This window comes from Meleagris gallopavo, chromosome 1, assembly GCF_000146605.3.
Source record: "Meleagris gallopavo isolate NT-WF06-2002-E0010 breed Aviagen turkey brand Nicholas breeding stock chromosome 1, Turkey_5.1, whole genome shotgun sequence".
NCBI classification, from domain to species: domain Eukaryota; kingdom Metazoa; phylum Chordata; class Aves; order Galliformes; family Phasianidae; genus Meleagris; species Meleagris gallopavo.
In genome coordinates this window covers 177,482,878-177,500,346 of record NC_015011.2, presented here as the reverse complement: position 1 = coordinate 177,500,346, position 17,469 = coordinate 177,482,878, and the positions used below count along the sequence as shown (strand labels likewise).

The 17,469-nt window shown below is 37.9% G+C and overlaps 1 protein-coding gene across 2 annotated transcripts; it reads left to right on the top strand.

Annotated features, from left to right (window-relative positions):
- The first annotated feature begins 1,577 nt into the window (after window positions 1-1,577).
- On the top strand, window positions 1,578-17,446 carry LOC104917598 (protein mono-ADP-ribosyltransferase PARP4-like). Of its 2 annotated transcripts, none has more exons than XM_010729041.3 (15): window positions 1,578-1,793; window positions 2,827-2,959; window positions 3,362-3,557; window positions 4,514-4,638; window positions 5,413-5,482; window positions 6,068-6,181; window positions 6,815-6,964; window positions 8,149-8,286; window positions 10,249-10,422; window positions 13,120-13,280; window positions 13,626-13,763; window positions 15,649-15,747; window positions 15,970-16,153; window positions 16,546-16,708; window positions 17,253-17,446. In XM_010729041.3, the coding sequence occupies exons 3-15, from the start codon at window positions 3,555-3,557 to the stop codon at window positions 17,417-17,419; spliced, it is 1,686 nt and encodes a 561-aa protein (XP_010727343.1). In that variant the 5' UTR covers window positions 1,578-1,793; window positions 2,827-2,959; window positions 3,362-3,554; the 3' UTR covers window positions 17,420-17,446. The 2 variants fall into 2 exon arrangements, with proteins under 2 accessions (XP_010727343.1, XP_019467818.1); XM_019612273.2 differs by having other exon boundaries at window positions 1,582-1,681.
- Window positions 17,447-17,469: the final 23 nt, after the last annotated feature.

The window sequence follows — 17,469 nt, the reverse complement described above, 5'->3', positions numbered from 1 at the left end:
ATGACCGCGGAGCGAACCCGGAATTTCCGCTCGCCGTGCCTTTGCTGGGCGGGTGGGGCTGTGCGCTTTCAGCGTGCCTTCCTTGTAGCTGCCTCTGCCCTTTTAATCTTTAAATAGCTGCAGTAAGGGTGGAGTGAAAGGATAAATGCGCAGAAAGCATACAGAGTCACAGGACCACCTGGGGTTCTTTCCGTCCCCAATCCTGAATGGGAAGGGGTCCATAAGGATCACTGAGTCCAACCCCTGGCTCCACACAGGACCACCCAAAAACCAGTCCCGATGTCTGGAAGCACTGTCCAAACGCTCCCTGAGCTCTGGCAGCTCGGGGCTGTGCCCACTGCCCTGGGCAGGCTGTTCCTGTGCGGATCCAGGAGTTAGACTCGGTGATCCTTATGAGTCCCTCTCAATTCAGGATATTCCATTAATCTATGTTGAAAAACTTTTTCAGAATCCCAACCTGACCCATCCCTCCTCCCCCCGACACAGCTCCATGCCATTCCCTCACGTTCTGTCACCATCATCAGAGAGTTTTCAACATTTTGCTCTTTAGGAATTCTCTTACTGAGCAAAACAGTTTCCTCGGAGCTCCAGCAAACAGTGGAGAATCTCACTCCAAGACCTGGTGGCACATTGCTAGCTGGGCCTCAGTTTTGCACCTCTTTGCACCTTGGTACAGGACCGAGCTCCAGACTGCGTTAAAACCAGGGCAGATCTTTCAGCTGCCGACTGCTAAATCTCATATCAGCTGTGGCTCTTTCCAAACTTCCCATCACCTTTCCTGCACTTAAGCCAGTTATGAATATATCACCTGCACAGCTTTCCTGAAGCTGAGTTCTGCATTAAGAGTGGGAAGCTACAGTGCTGGAAATACATTTAAAAAAAACAAACCACAAGGATTTCTACCCCTGCCTTTTCAAGCACAACATCACACTTAGTGCATTAACATCCTCATGAAAATTCAGTATTCCTGCACACTGAAGGCCCACATTGAGTTCCAGGTTATTCTTAGTCTATTTTTGAATGAGGAAAAAGTTCTCTTTGGTGCTCTCCTCTGTCAAAAGCGTAATCTATCACTAATGATGATCTCAAACTTGCAAGCTGATCATGATTACAAGCTCATGGATCTCCATTGAGACAAATTGAAATTGCAAGAATTAAACCAGTGACAGTTGTCAGCAACTCTCCATTGCATAACTTCTTATTCAGTGCTGCATCAGCCTTCTTCCAGTTATAAAACTGTTTACCATTCTTCACTCTTACATTAAATATTGTCGTTTTCTATTCTGATTTTGAATTGTGGAAACTCTGCAGTTCAAGAAGAGTAAAGACAAACACTTTGCTAAAATTCCTTGATAAGTTTGATCCTCGGGGGAAATTGCTAACGAAGAGAGGCTAATATTGGGTGGCAGCATTCATCAGCAATAAGGGGGAATAAAGCCCACTTCACTCAGCAGAGAGAAAAGCTGCTGGGTACAGTCTGGAGAGGTTTCAGCTTTACTTCCAGCTTTCTGGAGCGTCTTTCAAAGTTCACTTGCGCTTTAACAGTGAGTTTCCTCCTCCCTGAAGCACCGGAAGTGTTAGTGTTCCTTATTCCGCAGATGACTGCACGTCACTTGGTCACTCGGTTTGTTTATTTGTCAGGGTCACAACTGCTGCCGCTGTGCCTTTGGGCGATGTACAGGTGGGTGTGAGCTGCCTTAGCCCATCCTCCCTCCCTCCACCCAGGCTTTTCAGCTGCACCTCGCTCTGCTAGAGAAGCAGAAGGTCCTTCAGGCAGGGAGCTGCCTGAGCAGGTGAGTGTAAGCCATCTTTCACCTAAAGTATAAATAGAGCAGTGGGATCAGGAGTCACTGGATAGCTGTCTCGCTGAGAGCAAAGACAAGCTTTGTTGGCTAGGTGGGGGGAACTTCACTTTGCAGGCAATCTTTGAGGAAGTGAATCTGCCCTTCCCTCAAGCTTTCCTTTCGTCTTACTGCTCACTTAAAGTTTACATACAGATCAGTTATCTCAGTATTTTTTCCAAATTCTTAGCAGTATAACTTTCATAAGCAAATGTCATATGAAATATTTTTGTGGAGTTTTGCACCACAAACAATTCAATTGCTTCTTGAGTTTCTGGGTAAGATACACCATGTTGGCAGGACTTGTGACAGCTTGTATGTATTTCAGTACCCTCCTAATAATCTTTTGGGTTAGGCTGTGCGAATGGAATCCATTATTTCCTGAGGAGGTGACTTTTGCTGAAATTTCAGCAGTGTCCTGAATCTGCTGTAGAGAATTTGCAGTGAAATCAGTGCATACAAAAATCAGTGCAAAAGAAGGCAGTGCCCTCTATGCTTTTAATATCGAAAGCTTTTGGCAGTGGCACATTTTCTTTTGTATATGACTCAAATAAATCTACTTGAGCCAAGTTATAAGTCTGCATCTTAAAAGAAGAGTTACAGGGGTTTTCTTGTGCATGAGCAGAGAGTACTTTATGACAAATGTACTGCCAGACAATAAAACGCAAGAGGCACAAAATATAAGTATATAACAATTTAATGTGCCCTTTGATCCTCGAGCTGCTATATGCCTCACCTCAACCAGCACATTGCTGGTTCTCTCAGAGGTGTAGGGTAGTAGTAGATTTGGGCCCTTCCTGTAATTCAGATTATACAGGCATATATAAATGTGCACCTGATAGTGTTAATTTTCTAGGTTTTCTTGGAACCCCAAATTCAAATGAATTATGTTGTTCTCTCTCCATAAATAACATCTTAGGTGGATAATAGGAAATAAAGATTTCTTAGCCAACAGAATAAAACAAACCCTTTTCTATTTTAACAGGAGAGCAATGACAATCTTTGAAAACTGTGTGTTCTTTATTAAAGTGAAGTACTTACCCATTCAGAAGAGGAACAGCCTGAAAGCATGCATAAAAGAAAATGGTGGAGTAATTAATTTTGTGCTTAATAACAAAGTAAGTTCTAGATTTGTTTCTCTGAAGGAAAATACCAAATGTTGAAAGCATCATAGAGTTTTAATTGTTCCTCATGTAGAGAAATATTTCTCTGTTCAATATTTCACTGGAAATATTCTGCTTATGTTTCTAATTCATCTATCTCTGTAGTACTGAAATGTCTCCTTAAAAATAAATAAAAAATTAAGAGCAATGTTCTGTCTCTCCAAAAGAACCAGGAAGGGTTTTTTCTTGTATAACCAGGAAGTATGTTTCAATTAAAATCCAGTCCAAAATTGTTGTGTTTTTAAATGTTTCCTTTAGACTGTAGGATTTTACCAGCCTGAATTGCAAATAAACAATATTTGGATTAACACTGTAGTTTTGTGTGCATAATGACTCTAATTGTAATTTGTCTTTCAGTGTACACATGTTCTTGTGGATAATGCCAATGTCCTCAGTCGTCATGATCTAAAAATTACTCAGAAATATCAGCTGCCTGTTTTATATGTAGATTTTGTTTGGAAATCAGTTGAAAATGGGAAGCTTTTAATAACTGATACATTTGAGGTTAATACATCACAAGGCAACATTTCTAACCAATGGCCAGGTGGACATGGTAGGTGTATTTGCATGGTTTATCCATTTATCTGTTAGTTTGGGAAATAATGTTTTAGAAAGTCAGTGTTTCAAATAAACTTTTAATAAATCAGCAGCCATAAATACTGGAAGTAAAGGTGACATAAATACAATTTTTTTCTGAAAAAAAAGGTGGAAATGTGTTGGAGGAATTAATCCTAGAAACCATTCCCGAAAGCTTGTAGGACAAGAAAGTCATCAGGGGTTATTTGTGTGGATTCATCATGGGGAAGTCGTGCCTAACCAGCTTGATAAGTTTCTGAAATGAAATGATTGGCCTCATAAATGAAAGATGGGCAGTGGGTGTTGTCTGCTTGGACTTCACTAAGGTCTTTGACACCGCTTCCTATAAGATTCTCATAGAGAAGCTGTTGAAATATGGTCTGAATAGTGAGGTGAATCGAAAACTGAATGACCAGGCCTGGAGGAGCTGTCGTGCAAAGTCTTGTTGGAGGCCAGTAAGGAGCAGAGTGCCTCAGGGTCAGTACATAGTCCAGTCCTCTTCAGCACCTTCATTCATGATTTGGATGATGGGGTAGAATGTATCCTCAGCAAGTTTGCTGGTTACACAAAACTGAGGGGAGCAACTGATAGACCAGAGGGTCATGCTGTCATCCAGAGAGACCTGAACAGATTGGAGAAATGGGCTGACAGGAAGCTCAGGTTCAATAAGCCTGCACCGAGGAGGAAGAACCCTGTGCACCAGTACATGCTGGGGGTCACCCAGCTGGAAAACAGCTTTGCAGAACAGAACCAGGGTCCTGGTGCACGACAAGTTGAATGTGAGCCAGCAATATGCTCTTGCTGCCGAGAAGGCTAATAGCATTTTTGGCTGCATTAGGCAAAGCATCACCAGCAGATCAAGGCAGGTGATCATAGGTTATGTTAAATTAGTGAAGCTATATTATATGAAGTAAATAAAGGTTTTGATTGCAGGTTCGGAAGACTTGTCATCTTCTGAAAATAAAATTGCCACAAATCAAAATGAAAGCAATGATACCAATCTTACTGTTAGTAGGAGAAAGTGACAAGAGAATTGAATTCGAAGTGGGGACTCTCAGGTAAAATAATACAAAATTAAAGATGCATATTGATTCAGCTATGTAGATAATTATATAAAAGAAAAAAATACATTTTCCATTCTGTTTCAGCATCAGAAATGATTCCTTACCTTAAGAACAGTGCAGGGGAGGAAAAAGCTTTTTTTCATTTTCTATACCTATATAGAAATAAAGGAACAGAGCCAGCTCCAACACTCCTGTTTTTAAATCTATTAATAAAATGCAGCTTTCACTTTCAGAGGCTGCTGTTCAGTGTTAAATAAGGAATATAGCTACTCTCCAGGGGTGTTCTAGAATTTATATTTGATCTAAATGTTCTGATGCTGAATGATACAATTAGATGTACGTATCCTAATGTGAAAGTTAAGAATGAGGGAGGGTTTAGAAAGTTAAGAATGAGGGAGGGTTTAGCATTGGGCACCACAGGGAGCTGATGCTGACCAAGCTGTTAAAAAAATTAACATGCAGTCAATCAGTGGAAGTCCATTTAGTTTGTTGCTTCCAAAGTGTTTCTAAAGAATGAGGTCTGAAATCGAGTTTATTATCTTCGAGTTCACACCAGATACTTACGCCTCCTTGTGTGGGTCAACAGCTTGGCAGTAGGGGATTTCTCAAAAAAATTTTTATTGTTATTTTGTGGCTTAAAAATAATTTTATTTTCTTATATTAATTCTTACCGTAGGATGTGATGTTGCAGCCTGTAATAGCACAGTATTTGCTGGGTACGTGTGGTTTTAATTGTAAATTTTAATTTAATTTCTGATTCTATTCCAGATTTTACAGTGAAAATGCTCCTTTTTTTCCTCAAGATTTTGAAGTTGCAAAATACAATGTCCTTGAAAAAGTAAGCTTGTCTCTTACTGTGAGACAGTGTAGGAGGATCAGTGGATGAGTAAAAGTTTTGTGATTTCACACACATCAGCAATAACTCTTTAATGTTACCATGTCCTGCAATGCAAAGAGCTGTACTGAAAAGAACTTCAGTGCTTTCTGTCTTTCAGTGTGACCTAATTCTACCAAAATAAAACTTCTCTGTTATCACTGTAGTGTTGTCACCCAATTGTTGCAGTAGAATAACACATACATGCTTCTGGCTAGATATATTTTATCATGGCTGTTAGGTTTTAAATCTATTTTAAGCATTAATCTTTTTTTATTAAAAATCTTTTGAAACACAACAATGATGGAATTGTACATCAATCAATACAGTGAAGTCCTGAGAGGAACTTCTTCTTATTACTATGATATTAAAAATAATAATAATAATAATTCTGCTTGTTTTCTTAGCCATTGTACAGTTCCAAGTGGGTTGAAAAATTAAGTAGGCTGTGGGAAAGTATGTGTTGCAATATCATGTGAATATAATGTGAATGAAACATGCCTATGTATTAAATTGGGGGCTGGGGTCTTCATTTCTCTCTCCATTCAGATTAATTCCAAGGGAAGCAAGGATTTTGTAGTTATTGAGTTACATTGTTCTCAAGAACAGTCTGAGTTTCTATTTCGATTATATGCACACTTCAGTGCTTCAAATGGAACCAAGGTATGAGCCACTTACTGACATTACCTGTTTCTTTCTTTGGAGACCTTGAGCACTCCTGTCCTGGAGAGCACTAGGTGTTCTTCATTTTTACTTGCAGGCCGATTCTCGCATTTACATAGTAGGAGGTCATTCTCTTAGCTTTAAAGTAAGAGGTCTGGTTCATACTTGTCCCTTTTACATTGTGTTTGCCTGCAAATCTCTTGGAAGAACTGTTTGGGTATTTGACAGCAACACAGCATGGTCCTGGATGCACGTGCCTGATATACTCATATACAAGTGCTTGGTAATGACTAAACAGTATAATGACATGTTTAACTGCTAAAATGCTGCAAAGGATGATAGACTGGACATACTCTTGAGAGTCAAAGGAGGATGCATTTGGAATAGCTCAAATGATAGAACAAGTTTTCCAGTACACACCTAGGTGAAACCATCTTGTCACTGTGGGGTTTGTATGTGGAGCTCCCTGTTTGTCCCATGAGCCCTCATGGTAGTAGTGCCTTGCTGGCAGCATGTTCAATCACATCCCAAATGCTGTGTGGATTTGTCAATTCTTACTGTTGTGTCTGGTAAATTGTTTCAGCAAATCTGAATATCTGTTTCTCCATCTAACTTTATTTTTTCCATTTTCAGAAAAATAAACAATTCCTAATAAATAAGACTGCTGAAGAAATAAGAGAAAATTATGATATTCTTGTTGCAAACCTGAAGAGCCAGGATTTCCTGCTCAGAGAAACTTTTCCACCAGAAGCAGAATGTTTAGCTTCTACAGAATTACAAAAGGCTTGTACAATTTGTGTATTTACACTTTTCTGTCCTTAGTTATTTATTTCAGTTTCCAGTTTTCTGGACGTAGTAAACATTGTTTGTACTACAGTGATACAGTCATATCTTAAAGGAAATTGTTCATATGCAAATGTTCTGATTTTTTTTTTTTAAGAATATTGACTGAATGTTGCAAGTCATTAAACACACTAAAAGCAAATACAATCATATTCACTATAGTTTTTATTCTCAGTAGGTCCATTACCTTCTGAAAAAAAAAAAAAAGGATGTACTAATATAGCAACCAGAATTCTTGTGTCATGTATGACTTTGTCATAATTATTTTGCAAACTATACAGATATCATAGGCTTGGTGTAGATGTCATTAAAATCTGTAACAGAAGTCCCCCCAGTGGCAACTGCTGCAGAATTCTGCTCTCTGAAGTAGTTTTCATTCAATGTTTACTGCTGTTTAGGATGGTTGCAGTGGGACCTAATTTTTTTTCCATTTACTTTCTCACCGTACTTCATGTGCTTCTCTCTCCCATCATGGCTAACTTATGTTTTAGAACACAGCTGGAGGATAGATCAGTCCCACATCCATGTCATCTAGTGACCGCAGGGGCCATATGGTTTGTAAACAAGTAATGTATCCAAATGTGTGAGAATTGTTTAACGACATCAAGTTTAATGGCAGTTGCTGGAGTTAAAGAATAACAATGACAAAAAGCTCAAGAAAATATTTTAACAGTGCTCCTTAGATCACAAAATCTGTTTTCTTTCTGGACGTATGAATTGCAATGATATTCATGGCCCTTCTATTCTCCTTTTGATTTACTGCTCCAATTTTTTGTTTTTTACAGTTACATTATCTCCAGTGTTTATATCTGTTCTTTTATCTACTGTGTAAAAAGGCCTTATACCTGATAGTACTATGTAATGATAAAGATATTGAGCAAATCAACTTCTGTAATCTGTAACATGTTATATCTGAAATTTCAGAAAGACAAATCACAGCCACTTGCCTGCCGTAGTCTTCACTTGAAAGAATTTATGAAGACAAACTTTCCCTGCAAGTTGATGGGACTGAAGCAATTAAATTAAGCATAAATGTGTATTGCAAACCGTATTGTTTATGTGAACAAGAAAGTTCTCACATTACATTTTTGTCTTTCCACTGATTTGTGTTTGTTTTACTACAGTTACTTTTAGAAGAATCCATCAATTCAAGTACTGTATGTCAACAAGTTAGTGATTTTGTGGAGTTGATCTGGGCAGAAGCTCTTGGCCACCTGGATAGTCTACTACTTGAATCAGTGAACAACATCAGCCTAAATGATGTAAGTTAATTCTTTTTACTCCATGAGAACACATAGTGAATGCTATTATAAGTAATTTTTCCCCAGCAAACAGGAATGTTGTGTTTCACATTGGAATTGGTAATTACACTGAGTATTCCAATACGACAACATATTCATGCTTCAGAAATTTTAACCTCAAATTTTGCTTTAGAATTATGACACTAAAAGCATACTGTACTCCCTAGAGCAGATGGCTGTCTTTTCCATTTTATAGAAATGTATACAATGTTTATTGTAGGATCCCTTCTGCGTAATAAATCAAGTTCCCTAAGAAGATGGTTACAGAAAATAGTGCATAGTAGCAGTTTCTTGTCTCCTGCCAATATATTTCAACCATATTTCAGTCAGCCTCTCTCTAGTATTAGGAAAATCATTTAAATTATAATGCATTTGTGTATTATCAGACAACACAAATAATTAGCATTTAATTAACTGTTGTTAAGTTCTTCATATAGTATAACTGTTAATGAGAGTAATTGCTTATCCATCCTTCATTAACTCTATGGTTTATTTAATCCTATTTTTCCACTTACCTTATGGTTTTGCTTTCCTTCCTAGACATTTAGGAGTCTAATGTTTATTCATTTAACTTAACTTACAATATAATATAATTTAAGTTACAGCTGCATGAGACTGCAACTTTGTTAATTTCTTTTACTAATGAAGGAAAAAAATAACCTGGAAATTAGGTCGATTTTAAAAAATTTTGCCAGTAGAAGTTCCCTAAACATGGAATGATTTTGCCCTCATACTAAGACATAAGGCTCTTGATTCTCTTTAATTGTCTTACATAGGAAAATATTCCTTTCACTTTTTGATATGGAAATACACATTTATGTAGGTTCTGATGGGTAAGTATTACATTAGTATTGTTTTATACATTTGCTCAGAGATAGTAGCAAGTGCACTTTATAAAACAGTAAAAATAGAAAGGAAGTGCTGTTTGTGGTAGATGCTTTTTATGAGGTGCATTTGTTTTGGTTATCAGGATCCCTACCATATTTCAAATTTGATAAATATTTGATCATTTCATAAAAAATGCCCAATCATTGATAGCTTTTGGAAAAGCTGAATCACAGAACTGCAGTCCAATGCATCAGTCTGTAAGAATATACTAAAACTGTTTTCACTACCTTTTCCCACTTATAATTAGTTGGTAAGAGAAATAGCATTTGTGTAGGAAGAAAAAAATCTCTGGGTTTTTGAAACAAGGAAGTGGATTGCTGTTCAGTTAGATTAACTGTCCAATTTCCTCTTAAAGGCTTTTGTGAGACTGAGTCCAGCCTTAGGTCAGTATTGAACTGCAGTAAGACTACTGTGCTTCCTCTGATGACAGCATCTTACCAGCTGTTGCCATTGGTTATAATAATATGAAATAACAGAGTATTCTGTGAAAAATTTCCAATTGAGAATGAATATACGGAGACACAAGCAAGTCTATATCCTACCTGCTAGACAAACTGTCTAAAATGATTCATAAGATTATTTTTGATCACTAGGTTGCATTTTATAAATGGTACTTTGTTCAACTTTACGTATTTAGGATAAACCAGTGCACTTAGAAATTTATCAAAAAATTTATTATCATGTTATTTCTGCAGTTATTTCAATGATACCTTAAAGCTAACAGTGTGAATTGAAATAATGTGAAGGGTCATTATCTTTCAACATGATTCAAACTGTTTTACTTCTGAGGAATTATTATACTGGCTCTTAGCTCTTCTGGGGTACTTTGTCCAGTATGACGGCTGAATAATATCCAACTTTTTAAAACTGGCTTCATATCTGAGATGCAAGTAAATTTTTGTGCACATTTCACTAACAAAGAGTTAAACTTTTATTTCAATATGGAATTAATTCACTCACGTTCAGTATTTATTGCTTTGTGCTCTTTCATTAATTTTGTAATGTTTTTCAGTTCAGTAATCTCTTCTTTTAAAGGTGAGCAAAGCAGAAGGTATTTTGCTTCAGGTAAAGAATGCACTCAATGAGGGAGCTGATGAGGCAGCACTGCAAGAGATGATGATGGAATTCTATCAACTTATACGTCACAAAACTGAAATAGACTATGAAGTTTCCAAAAGGCTGTTATCTACAAAACAGGACCTGTGCCAGGTAGCTTTTCCAGACTGCTAGTAAGCCCCAGTCTGCACTGTTACACTGAACAAAGTCAGTTGATAAATTAACAGGATATTTTGCACTGCACAACTAGTCAGACTGTGGGTTTAAAAATAATTTACTGAAATCATAGAATCATTAAGGTTGGAAAAGATCCACTAAGATCATCCAGTGCAACCATCAACCCATCCCCGCCATGACCACTAACCATATCCCTCAGTGCCACATCCACTCTTATCTTGAAAACCTCCAATGGCTGTGACACCAGCACCTCCCTGGGGTGCTTGTTCCAGTACTTCACTTTTTCTTCTGAGAAGAAATTTTCCCTAATATCCAGCCTGAACTTCCCCTGGTGCAATTTGAGACCACTCTGCCTTGTCCCATTGCTAGTCACCTGAGAGAAGAGGCCAGCACCTATCTCACCATAATGTCCTTTCAGGCAGTTGTAGAGAGCAACTAGGTCTCCTCTGAGTCTCCTCCAGACTAAACAATCCCGGTTCCTTCAGCTGCTCCCCATAAGATTTGTGCTCCCGACCTTTTACCAGCTTCATTTGGGCCTTCTCTGGACATACTCCAAGACAGCAGTGTCTTTTGCATAGCAAGGGGCCCAAAATTGAACACAGTACTTCGAGGTGCAACCTTGCCAGTACTGAGTACAGGGGTACAGTCAACTCCCACGTGGAATCTTACAAATAAAGTAACGTTTGCAGGGGGAACTGAACTGAATACATGGAAGAGGAAAGCCAGTTGCCATCTAGATGGTGATAGATTCCCCCACAATCATTGTGAATGGCATCTGAAGCTGGATTAAATGAGACTCACAAAACTGATGTTTATCATCCTGCTGACGCTGGCAACCATCCAGCATACACACAATCAGTTTCTATTGGCTGCTATAAACTATATACAGATTGAGCTTCCTGTGTTCCACTTTGTGCCCATTGGCTGTTGTTTTGTCTCTGGGCACCATGAAAAAAGCATGGTCCCATTTTCTTGACACCCACCCACTAGATATTTATAGGCACTGATAAGATCCTTGTTCAGTCTTCTCCAGAATGAACAGCCCCAGGTCTCTCAGCCTTTCCTCCCAAGGGAGATGCCCCAAGCCCCTAATCATCTTTGTAGCCCTCCGCTGGACTCTCTCCAGTAGTTATATGTCTGTGCAGAAACAGTTTCTTAGAGATAACTAACTTCAAATTATCTCTGTACAGTTTGGACTGTTCCTACATTTACAACAAAAACAACCTAGGGGAGTTCCCTGGACTGCAAGCAGCATTTATCAGTAGGTCTAAGCACAGCTGCTCTGCCTAGGGGCATCTCTAGGGATCTCTCCCACAGCTCCACTGCTCCTGTGTTAATTTGTCAGTTCATTTTTAAGCTGCTCAGGAGTTCAGTCAATCGGGTGTTCAGCTACTCTGCTGCAAATCAGTCCATTTGCAGAAAGTAGCTGGGAAATTTCTCAGCCTGCCCCGGGGACTGACAATGAGGTGAGCTGAGTGTGCACATAAATGCAGCCCTTGCACCCAGCGGCTATGAGGGCAGAGAGCCAGGGCTGGAGTGAAAGTGAGCAAGGCCAGGGCAGTCACTTCACTGGCAGGGGCACAGTCCCACAGCACCCAATTAGGATGAGCAGAGCAGATGACAGTGACTGCTGGTGACATTAGACAGGGTCAGACAAGCCTCATTTTGGGCTTGTCTGTCTGGTCTGCAGTCAGACAAGGAACACAAGTCCACAGGATCTGGGTCTGAACGTATCTGCAATACAGCTCAGCAAAGAAACCAAGGGCAAAAGCTTCAGCTTAAAGGTATCTCTCGAATGGAGAAGGAGCAGGCTTCTACTGAGTCTTCCCACTGCTCTCTTCCAGGCCCCACAGCTGCACCATCAAAGCTGGCCCTGAGCCCCAGCAGCCAGAGCCTTGGGAGGGGAGGGGGACACTCAGGGCTCTGACACTGATCTCACAGTTGTAACTATAGAGCAGACTGGAATGTTCTTCCTTGTAATTCAGTTATAATGTAAATTCCATAGATTATGCCATCTATAGCTTTTGGTTTTGGCAAAAAACACTCAGAAGTTACAAGAAATTAAGGGGAAAAGAGAAAGAGAGGAAACTCTTTGTTGTTCTAAAAGAATGAATATTAATAGTGCTTTTAACCTTGGAAACCTTTTGATAATGAAAACCTTTTGATACTTCTGATATAAAAAAAACTACGATGTCTCATAAAGCTTTGCCATGACTCAGTGAAGTATATCTTTCTTTGCTTTGTTTATTTGTTCAATGCCCTTCTTTCTCCTGATGTGAGAAAATTATATGAATGCCATATGCTACTGCCCTAACTGGATGGTGGCATCAGGGACAATGTGACAAGTTTGCAATCTAAATAAAAATTGCCTCAAAAGCAAAATGATATCCAAGCACAAGTACTGTTTGGCGGAGCTGTCATGAACAGGCTCCATCCAGACTTTGATTTGGAGTTGTACAGAAGTAATTTATCACTGTTATTCATACGCCTTTTTAATTCTGATTTGTTTTCATAGGATTTAATTTCACTTCTTTATCTAGTAAGTGAAAATGTTGTTTTGCATGTTCTTTTCATTGTTACTCCACTGTCACTGCATATAATTTTATTCTGTTTTGTATGTTTTCTTAATTAAAATGTATCAAATATTCACAAATTTCTGTCTTCATTTCCTAGCTCATGCGAGACATGCTTAATGTACGGGAAACAAGTATATCATGCCCAAACCCATCATCTCTGGCCAAGTACCAGGCCCTGAGGTGCAAGATTGATGCCATTGGTCCAATAAGTGATGAATTTCTCAATGTTGAACGACAAGTGTTGAAAAACAATTATAAGTGAGTATTTAACAGTTATACAATGATTCTAATAGCGTGCAAGTTATAATGCACAAAATACTTCTAAGTAGGACTGAATTATCGGGTTCTGCTACTTTGTAGTATTGATTAGCTAATAGGATTGCAGAACAAGAGGATTTACCTACGCTAGAATCAAATGGAAGCTGCAAAAACTGAAAATGCTCATATTCAATTTTTCAATTCAATAAGGTATTTGTCTTTTAGTTTTGCTCATTTTCCTTCTCAATATTTATTTCCAAGTGTTTTACAAAATATTTGGAAAGTAATGAATAGGGCTTCAGGTACACATTTTCTAAACCAAAGATCTTCTCAAATTTTTTGCAGTGGCTGTTCAGTGAGAATTTTACAAGTATATAGGATTGGCAGAGTAAGTGAAACAGCAGAATTTATGAGCAGTCTTGGAAATGTTCGATCTTTATTCCATGCATCATCTGTAAGGAATTTCATGGGAATTCTTTCCAGGTAAAAATTTACATTACCTTTTTTTTTTTTGGTTTGTGTGTGTGTGTGTCTGTGACACTGGATATGTTTTAACAGTATATTATTAAGTATATTTCCATTTTTTTAAAATGCTTTTTTTTTGAAGCTCTTTTGCATTATGTTTCAACTAATTTTTACTGTCAACATTTATATGAGTGCTCATACACTTCTGCAGGCCTGTGGAAGGAAAATCAACCTTTTGTAATTACCTTACAGCTGGGTTAGCATTGAGATGCAGCTGTTTGATTACGATGAGGAGGAGTGAAGTTTAAATCCAGATGAAAGATGACAGAATTGAGAGAATAGGAGAATAATGGCCATGTGGATAATTTATTCTCTTTCAGGAAATAAGTCCATTGATGGTGTCCTCCTTCTACTTCTATACATTATTTGTCAGAGCACAACAAGGGAGGGGCCACAAAAATGACCCAAAGGTTGGAACACCTCCCCTACAAGGACAGGGTGAGAGAGCTGTGGCTGTTCAGAGTGTGGAAGTGAAGGCTCCAGGGAGATCTGAGAGCAGCCTTTCAGTATCTGAAGGGGGGCTGTAAGAAGGAAGGGGACAGACTCTTTAGTAGGGTCTGTTGTGACAGGACAAGGGGGAATGGTTTCAAACTAAAATAGAGGAGGTTTAGAATGGACGTAAGGAAAAAGGATTTTTACAGAAGTTTGATGAGGCACTGGAGAGGTGGTGGAGATATTCCAGGTCAGGCTGGATGGGGCTCTGAGCACCTGACTAGCTGTAGGTCTCCCTTCACTGCAGCTGGAATTGGACTAGATGACCTTTAAGTGTCCCTTCCAACTCAGATGATTTGATTCTATGATTTGCCTGTGACCACTTTAAATGACAAATTTTTAGATTATGATAATTTGCTGTTATAACAGAATATCTAGTTTTATTACTGAATTTTATGAATTCAGGTCTCATAATAATTTTCATAGCTAAAATCTAATACAAATTACCTAACATTTTTAAATCCTCATCATCTTATCATCCTTGTCAGCATCTTATGCAATGAGTGCCAGCCACTGAAAATTTAAGAATGTTGGAAAAAATGTGTGACACAGTACTAGCAAAGTTGAAATCATCTCAAAAGTCATGTTAGCATTGTTTTCCTTATATTGCAAATTTTTTAAGTGACGAAACAGTTGAACTTAGTTAAATGTTTTGTCTTCTTGCATACTTTGTATCTAAAAGGCTTTGTGTGAGGATCAATCAACAGCAAATCAAATGTCTCTTGAACAGTCTAAGAATGGTATCACTACACTAACAGATTTGCAAATCAAACACTGGAGAAGTTTCCAAGCATCCATTTCCCACTACCTTAAAAACTCCCTCTTCCTTTTGCTTTGATATAGAAATTTCATGCAGATTGTTTGAAATTTAATACATCACAGTTGCTAGGAATGTAGAACTTGTGTTCAGGAAACATACAGATGTGGGACAAAGGAACATGGTTTAGTTGGGAAATAATGGTTGTAAGTGCATGGTTGGGCTAGATAATCTTGGAGGTCTTTTTCTGCCTTGGTGATTCTATGATTCTATGATGCTATGAACTACTCATCTAATAACTCATCTAAAAAATTATTTTGAATATTTGGCAGTGAGTCTCGGAAATGTAAATGAAAATGAAAAAAGCAGTCTTTACTGCTTTTTTTTTTTTGCAGTCTCTTGGTGATTCATATGGCTTTGGGATTTATTTTTTGATGAATATTTACTTTATTTTCCTTGAGTCTCTGTTGTTTCTGTAAGGTGTATTTTGATTTAGTCCTCTGTGGTTCGTAACTGCACAATATGTATTAGCCCACATACTTAATGCATAGGTATTTCAAACTTCATTCATCGTGTAACTTTTTTTCTCTCTAGAGGACTCCTAATGCCAAAAGTGGTTGTTGAAGATCATGGTGTGGAAAGAACTGACACTGGGAATCTGGGAAGTGGCATTTACTTCAGTGATTCTGTCAGGTCTGAATAATGACAATATCTTTTTATTTTATCCTTTGTGTATTCTTTTTACTTTGCAAACAAGGTAGATGTAATGCTTAATAATCTCAAAGTTATTTAATTATTTTGATTATAATTTTTCGTACTCATCTGTTCAGAAGTACTTGTATAAGCGTAAATTCTGATGGTGTTTACATTAATATCAATTGGAATAACATATGCATGATCTTTCTTTACGTACAGTGCCAGTATTAAGTATTCTTCACCCAGTGAAATGGATGGAACCCGACTCCTGGCAGTTTGTGATGTGGCACTTGGATCCTGCTTAGATTTGTATGAACGAGATTTTTCATTAACTGCTGCCCCATCAGGTTACAACAGCGTGCACGGAGTCCGCAAAACAGCAGGCATCTCTTCAGACTTTGAGGTACTGATCCTACAGTACTTGAGAAGACACCAACTTTTGGATGTTTTTATACTGTTGGTAGATTATATAAATAGTATAACCTGTATGTCTCAGTTCAGACACTAAATCACTAGACAATAGAACATAAAATCATTTTTGTCAGGTTTACAAGTAAGGCTGTAAGTTATTAGTCATAAAGAGATTGGAAGTTCTTGCTGGAAAGTAATACTTAATATGTTAGTATTCTTTATTTATTGTTACTTAATTATCTGTAAGTATCCAATCTGTGATATTGAAATTATTATTTATAAAAATGATGTCATTTAGGTTTACTTCATAATAAGCAGACCTTTTTTAAAATGTTGTCTAGAGCTTTGTTCTTATTGTAAAATAGCTTTCTTTGTTTCTACCAGGATGATGAATTTGTTGTGTATAAAACCACACAGGTTAAAATTAGATATGTTGTTAAGTTTTGCCTTGCTGAAGATGAAATAAAACTGTTCCAGCCTGGAATTGGGGTGGAAACTGAGCAAGATAACACTGAGTTGGAATCACAGTGTCATTCACAGAATGAGAGTAAGAAATGTTTTCTGTCTGTATATTGACTTGCTACCAGCATTCCCTATATATATGTCACAACTATTAGAATTCTTGCATCCAGCCAACTTACGAAAAAATAATTTGTAGTTTATTTGTGGACGTTACTAAATTAGTCATTACCACATAGCATCTGTATAGCATCTGTTTAGCAGATTTCCTTATAGGTCGATTTCCCAGCAGTTGTTGCAGCTCCTCCTGTCACAGCATGTTTCAAGAGAAGCACAGAAAGCACTTCTGCGTGAATCATCAAATGCTCTTTTAATAATTCAAATGCAGGTTTTGAAACAAAGACCTTGTAAGACCTTAAAGACCTTTTGTGAGCTCTTGATTCCTTTGACAGCTTACAGCTCAACAATGCCGTACAAGCATTCATGACAGAAAAGGAATGTTACTTTCAATTTACGTGTTCTGAATTGCATGAGTGAACACAGGTCATTAATATAGGGTTACTATCAAACTTGCTTCCCAAATGTGTATTTAAAAAAAAGAATTATAACATTTTGCACACTCTTTTCTTTAGGCTATGAATTACCCAGTGCAAATATTTCAAATACAGTGAAAACTGGTCTTCAAGACAGACTGGGAAATCCCATTCCTCTGGAAAGTGTTCATATCAAGGCAAGGATAATAGACTTTGTAGCACAGGTAAAGTATGCTATGCATTGTCTCTTTCCATGTCAGACCTGAAAAATTATTTCAGTTCTTAAATAGTGTTTTAATCATTAAAAAAAAAAAAA